The sequence below is a fragment of the Erinaceus europaeus genome, chromosome 15 (assembly GCF_950295315.1).
Source record: "Erinaceus europaeus chromosome 15, mEriEur2.1, whole genome shotgun sequence".
In the NCBI taxonomy this organism is placed as follows: Eukaryota; Metazoa; Chordata; class Mammalia; order Eulipotyphla; family Erinaceidae; genus Erinaceus; species Erinaceus europaeus.
The window spans coordinates 8746078-8760481 of NC_080176.1; the positions used below are offsets into that span (position 1 = coordinate 8746078).

The window sequence follows — 14404 nt, forward strand, 5'->3', positions numbered from 1 at the left end:
TTGACTCTGATAACTAGCAGTTCAAGATCACGTGTTCTTTTTTTCCCCATAATTTACTTATTATTTTATTCATGAGAAAGATAGGAGGAGAGAGAGAAAGAACCAGACATCACTGTGGTACATATGCTGCCGGGGATGGAACTTGGGACCTCATGCTTGAGAATCCAATGCTTTATCTACTGCACCACCTCCCGGATCATTATTCTTTGCCAGCTTGTTGTTGTTACAGAGAGAAATTTAGAGGGAAGGGAGAGATAGAGAGACATCTGCAGCACTCCTTATAAAGCTTCTGCTCCCCCCACCTCCTCCCCCCACAGTTGGGACCAAGGGCTTACACCTAGGTCTTTGCACTAGTGCTGGGTGTCCCACTGCCCAGCCCCTGTTTTTCTTTGATTTTGCTGAAGTTGCTCTCTTGATACCAAAAAAAAAAAAAAAAAAAAGGAACAATTTCTTTGCACATTGTCATTCATTTCTACCTTGTTTTGTTGTAAACTCCAAAATAATTATTATTCTATTTAGGAAACAGGTTACCTTTTCATTTCTTAACTCTGAACTCTTTTAATTTTTCCTCACAGAGCCGAGAAGACAGAAGTCCTCAGTGAAGATCTGTTACAGGTAACAAAAATATAAAGTCTTGCAAAAACAGTTTGGGGTTGGGTAGTGATTGGTTTGCCTGGTTGAGCTCACACACTGCAAGGACCCAGGTTCAGGCCCCTGGTTCTTAGCTGCAGGAGGGGAACTTCACAAGCAGTAAATCAGTGCTGTAGGTCTCCCCCCCCTTTTTTATTTTTAGTTTTACTTGACAGGACAGAGAGAAATTTGAAAGGGGAAGGGAAATAGAGAAGGGGAGAGAAAAAGAGACACCTACCTGCAGATCTGCTCCTTAAAACATTCTCCCTGCAGGGAGGGAACAGAGACTTGAACCCTGGACCTTGTGCATGGTGATATGGGTGCTTAACTGGGTGCACCACTGCCTAGCCCCCTTCTCCCCACTTCCCACCCCCTCTCCCCACTTCCCACCCTCTTCTCCCCTTTCCCTCTCAACTTCTCTCCGTCTCTATCCAAAATAAATAAATTAATAAAAATATTCAAAGTAAACTGTTTAAAGCCACATGAAGGGGGTGAGGAATAAACGAGAACTGAAGCTTATTATTTTTTTAAACCTGAAATACAAGACAAGCTATTGGAATATTTCAGAGCAGGAAAGTAAAGCAGTTGAGTTTTGTGGTCTTCAAGAAGAGGAACCGAAAAAGATACTCTGGTGCCTGAGGCAACAAAGTCTCAGATTCAATTCCCCCACCACCACCATTGTAAGCCAGAGCTGAGCAGTGAGTGCTCTGGTAAAAAACCAAACCAAACCAAACAAAAAAACAAACATGGGTGTGAAATAGAGCTAACCTTGCTTTCAGGGGCCAGATGTTGAGGCGAGGGCTGAGGAGAGACCTGGCCAGCCCAGGGCCACCAAGGAAGCTCTGGTCATGGTGGTGCCCTTAGTGGCACAAACCCTGCCAGCTTCAGCAGAAGGTCCCACTGCCTCCAGCCTCGCTTTCCAACACCACTGCTCCCCAGCTCTGGCCCGAGTTTGGCTCCTGAGGGACTTATAAAATCAGTGACAGTGCCCTGACCTGTCAGACCACCACCGCAAGACCCATTAGCCTAAACTCCACTGTCCTCACTAGAGAGGACCATTCCCTGCCGGGGCGATGGCGGTGTGTGTGTGTGTGTATGTGTGTGTGTGTGTGTGTGTGTGTGTGTCTGTCTGTCTGTCTGTCTGTCTCCTTCTCACCTCTCAACAGTTTTCCTTATCTTAGCTTTGGGTCTGGGGAATTTTCTCAGGAGAACTTGAGCTTTCTATGTTTTAGAGATCCATTTATTGGGGTTAGGGTGGGTGGTGGCACACCTGGTTGAGCACATGTTACAGTGAACAAGGACTTGGGTTCGAGCCTCTAGTCCCTACCTGCAGGAGGAAAGCTTTATGAGTGGTGAAGCAGGATTGCAGGTATATCTCTGTCTCTCCCCCTCTATATCTCCCCCTACCCTCTTGATTTCTGGCTATCTAATAAATAAAGTTAAAAATATATTTAAAAGTGGTCTGGGAAGTGGTGCAGTGGTTAAGGCACTAGACTCTCAAGCATGAGGGCCTGAATTCAGTCCCCGGCAGCACATGTACCAGAGTGATGTCTGGCCCTTTCTTTCTCTCCTCCTATCTTTCTCATTAATAAAACAAATAAAATCTTTAAATATATATATTTAAAAAGAGATCTACTTATTTTACTAATTTTCTTTTTTATGATTGGGCAGAGACAGAAATCGAGAGGGGAGGGGAAGATAGAGAGAGAGACAGAGAGACACCTGCAGCCCTGCTTCACCAATCGTGAAGCTTTCCCCCTGCAGATGGGGGGAATCAGGGATTTGAACCCAGGTCTCTGTGCACTGTAGTGTGTGCACTTAACCAGCTGCACCACCACCTACACTCCCTCCCTCCCTCCCTTCCCAAAGATCTATCTATACATGAGAGGCAGAGAGAGCGACAAAGTATCACTCTGGCATTTGTAGTGTCTGGGAATCGAACTCAGGACGGAATGCTTTCAAATCCTGCGCTCTATTTGCTGTGGCACCTCCTGGGCCGTGGCCTGGGACTTCTTGTACACAGCTACAGCACTTCACCAGCCGCACCCATCCCCACCCATCCCCACGCTCACCCGAAGACTTGAGGCAGGACGAAACCCCATCTCTCTCATCTTTTTCTTTAACCTGCTCACCTGGCTCCCTGCTTCTGGCCTCCATAGCCTCCAGCAGGTCCCCAAAGACCTGAGATCTCTCCCAGGTGACTTTCTTTCTTTTTTAATTATTTATTTGTTATCGAGTAAAAACTGAGAAAGTGATAGGAGAGGGGAAGACAAAGAGGGATAGAGAAAAGAGATACCTGCAACCCTCCTTCACCACTCACAAAGCTTTCCACCTGCAGGTGGGGACTGGGGACATGAATCCAGGTCCTTGTGCCCTGTAATGTGAGCACTTAACCAGGTGACTTTCTGACTCTGGACAGAAGGAGCTGGCATCATTTAGAGCAATGCACTCTCACCAGCCCGCATCATGACAGTCTTTTGCAGGTAGAATTGTTTAAGCAATTTTCCCATTTATTTATTTGTTTATTTATTTATCTGTTTATTTTTGTATAGAGACAGAGAGAAATTGAGAGGGAAGGGGGAGATAGAGAGGGAAAAAATAGACACTTGCAACCCTGCTTCACCACTACTAAAGCTTTCCCCCTGCAGGTGGGGATCAGGGGCTTGAACCTGGGTCCTTGTGCACTGTAATGTGAGCGCTTAACTAGGTATACCACAGCCTGGCTCCAGCACTTTTCTTTTTAAAAATTTTTTTTATTATTATTCCCTTTTGTTGCCCTTGTTTTATTGATGTTGTTGTTGTTGGATAGGACAGAGAGAAATGGAGAGAGATGGGGAAGACAGAGGGGGAAAGAAAGAAAGACACCTGCAGACCTGCTTCACCGCTTGTGAAGTGACTCCCCTGCTGGTGGGGATCCGGGGGCTCGAACCAGGATCCTTACCCCGGTCCTTGCTCTTCGGCTCATGTGCACTTAACCTGCTGCTACACTCTGACTCCCCATTAGTTAGTTTTTAACACAGATGTATACACTGTATCCGCCATCACGGCTGCAGATGTGTTCCCACTCTGACTCCTGGTCGTTTTCACTTGACAGAATAAGAAAGCTAGTTGAAGGCATGGAGTCTGGTGCCCAGCTACCCAGCTCTGCCTCCCAGTAGCTCTGTGACCTCCCGGACTGCCTTAGCCTCCTTGTGCCTCAGTTTCCACTTCTGTAAAATGAGACTCAATAGTAGCACCTGTTTCAGAAGGCTGTTAGGACGGCTTAACAGGGCACAGGGAAAGCCACAAAGGATATTTTGTTTCTGGTGTGAATCGTCCTTGCTGTTGCTTGGTATCTTCTACCTTTTTTCTTAGAGCTCTGTTGAAGCAGTGGGAGAGACTGCTTTCTGATTTAATTAAATTAATTTATTATTTTTAATATTTTATTTTTGAGAGAGGTGCAGAGAGAGAGATAACAATGCACTGCTCAGCTCTAGCTTATTATGGTGGTGTGGGGGATTAAATCTGGGTCTTTGGAGTTTCATGCCTGTGAGTCTGTTTGCATAACCATTATGCTATCTCCCCCGCCTCCTTCTTATTTTATTGACTTGGCTATCTCTCCACCCCCACCCCCAGAAAACTACAAATCCCAGGAGCATGGGAGCTACCATTTTATCCCCCTTTTTTAAAAAATTTTTTTTTCCTAAGCGGACACCTTCTGTTCATGTCCCTGGAGCCCAGGATGAGCCAGTGAACAAAACAGACCCAAGCCCTTGCCCCAGTAGACCATACGTTCTTGTGGAGACTGGAATCAGAGGGAAACAGAGCTGGGGGTTAGTGCATTGCTCCTATGGGAAATGAAGAGTGTGGATCAGTTTCCCAATGCTTTCAAATTTGCCCCTTATGGGCCAGGAGATACCTGCAGACCTGCTTCACCGCTTGTGAAGTAACTCCCCTGCAGGTGGGGAGCTGGGGCTTGAACCAGGATTCTTATGCTGGTCCTTGCGCTTGGTGCCACGTACGCTTAACCCGCTGCGCTACTGCCCGACTCCCGCTATTAAATACTTTTAAAAAGGGAGAGAGAACCACAATAAAACAAGGGCAACAAAAGGGAATAAATAAATTTTTTAAAAATAAAAAAGGGAGAGAGACTAGCCTAAGGATCCCAGTTGGAGCCCCCGGCTCCCCACCTGCAGAGGAGTCTCTTCACAGGCGGTGAAGCAGGTCTGCAGCTGTGTCTCTTTCTCTCCCCCTCTCTGTCTTCCCCTCCTCTCTCCATTTCTCTCTGTCCTATCCAACAACAACGACGACATCAATAACGACAACAATAAAACAACAAGGGTAACAAAAGGGAAAATAAATAAATATTTTTTTTAAAAAAAGGGAGAGAGAGAGAGACTCAGCCCTGGATTAACTGAGGCAACCGAAGAGAAGGTCTGGGATATAGCCGCCTCTCCATCGCTATCGAACAGGCCATGGCCTGTGCGCCGCTATGTTCCATCGCTGGGGAGCCAGAGACGACCCGAACTGCCCCTGCGGCTCCAGACAGACTATGACCCACATAGTCAACGACTGCCACCTCTCCAGATTCAAAGGAGGTCTCGAAACTTTACATCAGGCTCAACCTGACGCTGTTGACTGGCTACGGAAGAAGGGCAAACGCTAGAAGAAGAAGAATAGCCGCCTCCTGCTGGACGTCTGTCTGTCCTGCGGCGGGAAGAGCTGCCCCACAGCCTCTTTAGGACTTTAGGCCTCACCACACGGAACTCCACAAAGTCACCTGGGCACACGCCACAGGCAGATTTGGTTACCTTCCCAGACCTCTTGGTGTAAAGAACATCCATGCAAGCGTGAATAAGAAAGGCAGTTTCTTTCTCCTGAAGCACACGGCATATCAGTTATACAGAAATGCCACCTTGGGAAACAGTCTTCAAAAGAGCCTGGATGAACTCCTACCATCTCAACAGATCATTCCCTCACCCCCAACTTGCCCTTCAATTTCTACTTCAGTTTGACAAGGCAGTCAATTCAGCATTGGCTCAGAGAGTTAGGAACAGAGTCAAATTCAGGGGCTCACTGACCATGTACCGATTCTGCAACAACGTCTGGACTTTTGTACTGAATGATGTTGAATTCAGAGAAGTGACAGAACTCATTCAAGTGAATAAAGCCAAAATTGTAGCCTGTGATGGTAAAAATACTGGCTCCAATACTACAGAATGAATAGAAAACAACGGCTTTTTAAATGCCATTTCTGTTGTTCACTTTTTTGAAGAGAAGCTTAGACGAGAGTATTTTTTTTTACTTTTTTTTTTAATTGGGAAATTAATGTTTTACATTCAACAGTAAGTAGAATGGTTTGTACATGCATAACATTCCCCATTTTCCCATATAACAATACAACCCCCACTAGGTCCTCTAAGTCTTTCTTGGATCTGTATTTTCCCCACCCACCCCAGAGTCTTTTTACTTTGGTGCAATACGCCAATTCAAGTGCAGGTTCTACTTGTGTTTTCTTTTCTGATCTTGTTTTTCAACTTCTGCCTGAGAGTGAGATCATCCCATATTCATCCTTCTGTTTCTGACTTATTTCACTCAACGTGATTTTTTCAAGGTCCATCCAAGATCGTCTGAAAACGGTGAAGTCACCATTTTTCACAGCTGAGTAGTATTCCATTGTGTATATAGACCACAACTTGCTCAGCCACTCATCTGTTGTTGGACACCTGGGTTGCTTCCAGGTTTTGGCTATTACAAATTGTGCTGCCAAGAACGTATGTGTACACAGATCTTTTTGGATGGATGTGTTGGGTTCCTTAGGATATATCCCCAGGAGAGGAATTACAGGATCATAGGGTAGGTCCATTTCTAGCCTTCTGAGAGTTCTCCAGACTGTTCTCCACAGAGGTTGGACCAATTGACATTCCCACCAGCAGTGCAGGAGGGTTCCTTTGACCCCACACCCTCTCCAGCATTTGCTGCTGTTACCTTTTCTGATGTATGACCTTCTCACAGGAGTGAAGTGGTATCTCATTGTTGTGAGTATTTTTTTTAATTTATTTATTCTAACATTGCAGAAATGACTACACTGTATTATATACCATTAGAGAATTCCACTAGAGAAATTTACAAGTCTGTAACCTCTCACATAACCCTTATAATATAGCAATAAACAACAAGGGCAATAAAAAGGGAAAAAAATGGCCTCCAGGAGCAGTGGATTCATAGTGCAGGCACCGAGCCCCAGCAAAATAAAAAATTTGCCCTGGAGGCAAAATAAATAAATGAATTTAATTAATTCATTTTAAAACTCAAAAAAATAAAGGGGGGGAGAGAGTGGAGTGGTGCAGTAGAGTCTCTCTCTTTTTGAAATGAAGAGAATGAAAATGTCGGCCAAGTGGTATTATACATGCACAGGGTTATGGTGCTGTAACATAATAACAACAATAGGGAGTCGGGCAGTAGCGCAGTGGGTTAAGTTCACGTGGCGCAAAGTGCAAGGACAGGCATAAGGATCCCAGTTCGAGCCCCCAGCTCCCCAGCTGTAGGGGAGTCGTTTCACAGGTGGTGAAGCAGGTCTGCATGTGTCTGTCTTTCTCTCCCCCTCTTTGTCTTCTCCTCCTCTCTCCATTTCTCGCTGTCCTCTCCAACAACGACGAGATCAATAACAACATTAATAATAACTACAACAGTAAAAGGGCAACAAAAAAGAATAAATAAATATTTAAAAAAATAATAACAGTAATAATAACAAACTGGTCATTATAAGATCTGGGGAAACTGATGTGGCATGGATTCCTAAATAGAAACATGACTGCCCCAACTGGGGTCCTGGCCTGTAGGGCTTGGAGCCAAGGAAGAGCTGCCTAGACCATCTCAGTGGGCCCAATATTCTGGGAGGAGGTACATTTCTGCTTTGACTTTGTTGATTTTTCTTTAAAATAGAAAGCCTCCCCTAGGGCCTGTTCTCATTCTTACTGAGTCACCAGAACAGACATGTTTGGCATTCCTTTCTGTAAAAAGCAGCTTTCTTTGCCATAAACAATCATTCCCTAGCAATCATATTTTGGAGAGCTGACCCTGATGTGCATGGGTCCCCAAAGTCAGGGTTTCATAGGGGCTGCGTGTTGTGTTATAGAGGTTAATTTAAAAGGGGGTGGGGTGGTTTTTCAGGTGGTGTTGTACCTGGTTGAGGGCACATGTTACAGTGCACAAGGAGCCAGGTTCAAGTCCCCAGTCCCCACCTGCAGGGAGGCAGGGGGAGCTTCATAAGTGATGAAGCATGGCTGCAGGTGTGTCTCTCTGTCTCCTCCTCTGTCTCCCCCTTCCTCTCAATTTCTGGCTGTCTATCAGATAAATTAAGGTTGTTTTTTTTTTTTTAAGTTGCAAAGCCAGGGCACTATCCTAGATCCAGTAAGAGTGATTTAAAAAATTTTTTATTCATGAAAAATTTTATTTACTCATATATTTATTTTATTTTTAAAAAATATTTATTTATTCTCTTTTTGTTGCCCTTGTTGTTTTATTGTTGTAGTTATTATTATTGATGTTGTTGTTGGATAGGACAGAGAGAAATGGAGAGAGGAGGGGAAGACAGAGAGGGGGAGAGAAAGATAGACACCTGCAGACCTGCTTCACTGCCTGTGAAGCGACTCCCCTGCGGGTGGGGAGCCGGGGGCTCGAACCGGGATCCTTATGCTGGTCCTTGTGCTTTGCGCCATGTGCGCTTAACCCACTGCACTAGTATCCGACTCCCATATATTTATTTTAATGGGAGAGACAGGGAGAAAGAGAGAGAGAGAGCAACCAACCAGAGCCTAGCTCAGCTCTAGGTTATGGCAGTGCTGGGGTTTGAACCTGGGACCTCAGACCCTTAAGGCATGTAAAATGTTTGTATAACCATTATGCTGTCTCCCCAGCCCAGGAGTGATTTTGAAAACATAGATCTCAGATCTAGATTAAAGAACATTTCTTTGGAGTCTTCTCCCTGAGGTGCTGCTGTGTGCACAGGAGAGCTGCTCCAGGATCCTGTGGGTCTTCCCACTTGGCACTGGGTCTGGCTGGGCCTTGCTGCTCACTTGTAGCTTGCCTGGTTGGAACCTGGGCTCTGCTGGAACCAGTGTATAGCTTGACTGCTCCTCTCTTTCTGATTCAAGCTTACAGTCATGACCATCCCCTCTCCCTGCTCCTAAACTCAGCCCTCAAGACATCAAGACTCACCCCATCAAGGAAATCTTTTCTTTTCTTTTTTTCCTCCAGAGTTATTGCTGGGGGCTCGGGACCTGCACTAGGAATCCACTGCTCCTGGCGGCCATTTTTCCATTTATTTTTATTGGATAGGATAGGGAGAAATTGAGAGAGTTGGAAAAGCGAGGGAGAGAGACACCTGCAGACCTGTTTCACCGCTCACGGAGTGGACCCCCTTTGCTGCAGGTGGAGAGCAGGGGCTTGAACCTGGATCCTGCCGCGGGTCCTTCCACTTCGTACTATGAGCGCTTAACCAGGTGCACCACTGCCCAGCTCTGGAGATCAGTTTTCTCCATCTGTCTGAGTGAGGCTTCTGGGGGATATTGGACAATGTCTGGAGATATGGCTAGTTCCCTGAGGGACAGGAGGAAGAGTAATACCAGTCCTTTGCTGGGCAGCCATTGTGCTAAACACACTCTAATATACACAACAGCCCCCTACAACTCAGAGCCCTCTGGTTCACAGCTCCTGCAGTGGTGAGGCTCGAGGGAGATGACTGGAAGCTGTTACCATTTACAACCAAGCCCCCCTCCCCTGGCCCCCTCCACGAGCCCCTCTCCCCCCATCAGACCTCAGGCTGCCTCCCCTCCCTGCTGCAGTCACTGCTTGCCAGCCCCGCCAACGGTCCGCTTGTCTGTCTCTCCAGATCGAGAGGCGTCTGGACACGGTGCGCTCGGTGTGCCACCATTCCCACAAGCGCCTGATCGCCTGCTTCCAGGGCCAGCACGGCACCGACCCCGAGAGGAGACATGTGAGTACCTGGTGTGACCACACTGGGGTTTGCTTTCCCCCAGACAGCAGCAGACGGGCATCGTAGCCTGATAGTCACACTCGGGACGCCTGCCACTGGCCCAGCCAGGACATTTCTTTGTGCTGAGGACAAGCTGCACCTCCACAGAGTTCCCATCCCCCCCCCACACACACCCCCCTCCAACATGCTTTTCAATCCATTTGTCGCTGATCAGAGAGAGAATGCCCCTGTCATCCAGGACTCCTTTGCTGGCACAAAGCTGACAGCCCCGTCTTTAACTGACGCAGAAAGATGGAAGCCACTGATGGGCTGTAACTGCACAGCCCGGCCGGGAGAGGATGAGGAAGATCTGGTCTAGCATTTCAGTGGTGTAGCCAACAACCCCGTTTCCTCTTTTCTTCCCTCTGCCACCTTCGATATCTGTTCTGTTCCTCTTGGTTGCAAATTGGCTGCCAGCAGCTCCCAGGGGCCACCCTGTTATTCATGTGCCCTGAAGGAGAATAGAGTGTCTCTAGTTGCCCTCTCTCTCCTCTCTCTCTCTCTCTCTCTCTTTCATTTAACCAGCTCAGCTCTGGTTTATGGTGGTGCGGGGGACTGAGCCTGAGACCTTGGAGCCTCCGGCATGAGAGTTTGTTTGCATAACCATGATGCTGTCTCCCCTCCACCCTCTTTCTTTCTTTCTTTCTTTCTTTCTTTCTTTCTTTCTTTCTTTCTTTCTTTCTTCCTTTCTCTCTCCCTCCTTCTTCCCCTCCTTTTCTGCTTTCCTTTCTTTCTTTCTCTCCCCTCCCTTTCTTTCTTTTTCTTTTTGCCACTAGGATTATCTCGGGTTCAGTGCCTGTATAACCCCACAGCTCCCAGTGGCCTTTTTCTTTTTCTTTTTTTTTTTTTTTCCTTTTCCTTTCTTTCTTTTTGCCTCCAGGGTTACTGCTGGGGCTCGGTACCTGCACTATGAATCCACTGCTCCTGGAGGCTATTTTTCCCATTTTGTTGCCCTTGTTGTTACTGTTTTTTGTTGCCATCATTGTTGTTGGATAGGAAGAGAGAAATGGAGAGAGGAGGGGAAGACAGAGAGGAGGAGAGAAAGACAGACACCTGCAGACCTGCTTCACCGCCTGTGAAGCGACTCCCCTGCAGGTGGGGAGCCGGGGACCCGATCTGGGATCTTTACGCCGGTCCTTTGCACTTTGTGCCACATGCGCTTAACCTAATGCGCCACCACCCAGCCCCTACTTATTTATTTTTTCCTTTTAGATAGAAGGGTGAGAGACACAGAGAGCCGAGAAAGGGAGAGACACTGTAGCAACACTCCTCTTGTGAAGCCGACACGCCCTTGTGGTGGCCCCAGGAGCTCGAACCTGGTGCCTCACGCACAGTAATGTGTGTGCTTTACCCAGAGAGCCACCTCCTGGCAGACACCCCTACCACACCCCCAGTAATTTTCTTTTTCTTTTTTTTTTTTAATCTTTTTAAAAAAATATTTATTCCTTTTATTGTCCTTGTTTTATTGTTGTAATTGATGTCATTGTTGTTGTACAGGACAGAGAGAGATGGGGAAGACAAAAGGGGAGAGAAAGAGAGACACCTGCAGACCTGCTTCACCGCCTGTGAAGCGACTCCCCTGCAGGTGGGGAGCAGGGGGCGCAAACTGGGATCCTTATGCCGGTGCTTGCGCTCTGCGCCACCTCAGCTTAACCCACTGCGCTACCGCCCGACTCCCAGTAGTTTTCTTAATAGAATAAAAAAGCTTCTTTTGCAAGCCCTTGGCAGGTTTTTGTTTTTTTTTTTATTTTAAAGGATCTGTTGCCACCGCACTAACTGCTACATTCCTGCTGTCAAAGCCTCACCCTCCTTTCGAGCGCATTCTCTTTCTACTCTCTTTACCCTGGGAGAGGTAAGATGTGGGGTGTGGGGGGCATTGGGGACAAGCGCTGGCTGACTTTAGCTGATCAGGACCCAGGCCACGGTCACCTCTCCAGCTCACTGCCTCCCTCCCTCCCTCCCTCCCTCCTTCCTTCCTTTATTCTTTTTTGCCTTCAGGGTTATTGCTGTGTCTCAGTGCCAGCACTACAAGTAATTCACCACTCCTGCTGGCCACTTTTTTCCTTTTTTTCCCCCATATTTTATTCAATAGGAAACAGAGAAATTGAGAAAGGAGGGAGGGAGAGAGACTGAGAGACACTGGCAGCCCTGCTTCACCACTCAAGAAGCATACCCACTGCAGATGGGGACTGGGGACTTGAACCCAGGTCCTTGCACTCATGGGATAATGTGTATGCGCTCAACCAGGTGCGCCCCCACCCAGCCCCTCCTCCTCCGCCTCCTCATTTCCCAGCCGCTGCCCCGCCCCACCTGCCCTTTCTGCCTCGCTTACTGTTGCAGTCACATTCCCTGGTCCACTTCCTCTCTTCTCATGGCTTCTGACTCACGTGCTTGTGGCCAGGGACTTATAAACTATTTTCAACCAAGCGGAACATTTCCTGCCCCTCGTCTTCAGTTTGTTGGCATGCAGAACCAGTTCCGCCCTCTGCGTTGACTCTTAAATTCCACCCACTCTGTGATGCAAGCTAGAAACCCAGAGTTATCTTACCTTCCGGTGTATTCCTCCCCCCCCACACCCCCACCCCATCCTGGTTTGGCTAGTCAATCCTGTGAGTCCCCCTGCAAAGCTATTCCCAGTCAGTCCCTCTCCTCTGCTCCATCTCTCCCATCCTCCAGTTTGGGCCACACCTGCTCACCTCCCACCTTGCACTCAGCTCCTGCTGTCTCTGATTGCTTTCTTCCGCAGTCTGTCTTTAATCTGTCCCCCAGAGTTGGTTTCCTGAGATAGAAACCAATCTTGTCTCACCCTTGCCTAAAGAAAGCTTCAGGGAGTCGGGCGGTAGCAGCGCGTTAAGCGCACGTGGCGCAAAGTGCAAGGACGGGAGTAAGGATCTGGGTGTGAGCCCCCGGGTCCCCACCTGCAGGGGAGTCGCTTCACAGGCGGTGAAGCAGGTCTGCAGGTGTCTGTCTTTCTCTCCCTGTCTATGTCTTCCCCTCCTCTCTCCATTTCTCTCTGTCCTATCCAACAACGATGTCATCAATAACAACAACAATAATAAAACAACAAGGGCAACAAAAGGGAATAGATAAATATTTTAAAAATCTAAAAAAAAAAAGAAAAAGAAAACCCTTTAGCTTAGTAGGGTTTTTTAAATTTTATTGGCGATTTAATATTGATTTTAAAAATTATGAGATAACGGGTATAATTCTGCACTGTCTTCACCACCAGTGTTGGGTGTCCCCGTTCCTTCCATTGGAAACTGCCGGGGGGGGGGGGAGAGGGGGGGAGAGTGGGGGTGGGTGGTGGCACACCTGGTTGAATGCACACAGTATAGTGCACAAGGACCCAGGTTCAAGCCCCCTACACCACACCTGCAGGGGGAAAGCTTAGTGAGTGGTGAAGCAGGGTTGCAAGTGTTTCTCTGTCTCTCTCCTCTATCTCCCCCTGCCCTCTCGATTTCTGACTGTCTCTACCCAACAAATAAAGATAAGAAAAAAAAACTTTAAATAGGGAGTTGGAAGGTAGCGCAGCGGGTTAAGTGCAGGTGGAGCAAAGCTCAAAGACCGGAGAAAGGATCCCGGTTCGAGCCCTCAGCTCCCCAACTGCGGGTTAGTCACTTCACAGGTGGTGAAACAGGTCTGCAGGTGTCTGTCTTTCTCTCCCTCTCTGTCTTCCCCTCCTCTCACCATTTCTCTCTGTCCTATCCAACAACGATGACATCAGTGACTACAACAATAAAACAATAAGGGTGACAAAAGGGAATAAATAAATTTAAAAAAAAAAAAAGAAGAAAATACAGTAAGGCTAGGTGGTGGTGCACTTGATTGAGTGCACATGTTATAATGCGCAAGGACCTAGGTTCAAGCCCCCAGTCCCCACCTGCAGGGGTAAAGCTTTGAAAGTGATGATGCAGGGCTGCAGGTATCTCTGTCTCTCTCCCTCTCTATCACCCCCTCCCTCTCAATTTCTGGCTGTCTCTATCCAATAAGTAAATAGATATAATATTATTTAAAAAAAAAAGAAAACGCAAGCCATTACCCCCCCCCCCAATGAAATGATAAAAATAAAAGGGATGGGAGTCGGGCTGTAGCGCAGTGGGTTAAGCGCAGGTGGCGCAAAGCACAAGGACCGGCATAAGGATCCCGGTTCGAACCCCGACTCCCCACCTGCAGGGGAGTCGCTTCACAGGCGGTGAAGCAGGTCTGCAGGTGTCTTTCTCTCCCTTTCTTTGTCTTCCCCTCCTCTCTCCGTTTCTCTCTGTCCTATCCAACAACGACGACAACAACAATAATAACTACAACAATAAAACAACAAGGGCAACAAAAAGGAATAAATAAAAAAAATAAAATATTTTTAAAAAATTAAAAAAATAATAAAATAAAAGGGATAAGTACCTCAGTTAAAAAAAAAAAGTTGAAATTGAGCATTTTAATGCCTCTGTTTGTTGTGATAATCAGAGCAAGCAAAGTCTTTGTCTTAGGTTCCCCAGTACCTCGGACACTGTACGTACTTGACTGAAAAGAGAAAGATGGGATGATCTTGCTCTAGAGCAGAACCTGAGAAACAAGAAGAAAAAAAGAGGAATACAAAGAACTTGGACTGGGCTTGGGCGAGTCGCACCAGAGCAAAGGACTCTGGGAAGGAGGGCAGCAGGAGGCTGATGGTGGCAGGGTGGAGTGGGGGTGGGGTCCTCTGGGGTCCCGGTGCTTCTGGTGGAAAAGGACCTAGGCTGGGAGTCAAGAGTGTTTTGCAGGGAG

At 47.3% G+C, this 14404-nt stretch overlaps 1 protein-coding gene and 1 pseudogene across 6 annotated transcripts in view; both read left to right on the forward strand.

The window, feature by feature from the left end:
* Positions 1-14404, forward strand: part of ARHGAP17 (Rho GTPase activating protein 17) — a 134612-nt gene that overhangs the window by 68525 nt on the left and 51683 nt on the right. For all 6 annotated transcript variants that reach the window (XR_009544961.1, XM_060172780.1, XM_060172777.1 and 3 more), the window contains exons 2-3: positions 576-615; positions 9503-9607. Coding sequence is in view for 5 of the 6 variants with exons in the window: in XM_060172780.1 (XP_060028763.1) it covers positions 576-615; positions 9503-9607 (145 nt within the window). In the remaining variant the exon portion in view is untranslated. The remainder of the gene's footprint in view (positions 1-575; positions 616-9502; positions 9608-14404) is intronic.
* LOC103116689 (transcription initiation factor IIA subunit 2-like) lies at positions 1704-6408 on the forward strand (annotated as a pseudogene).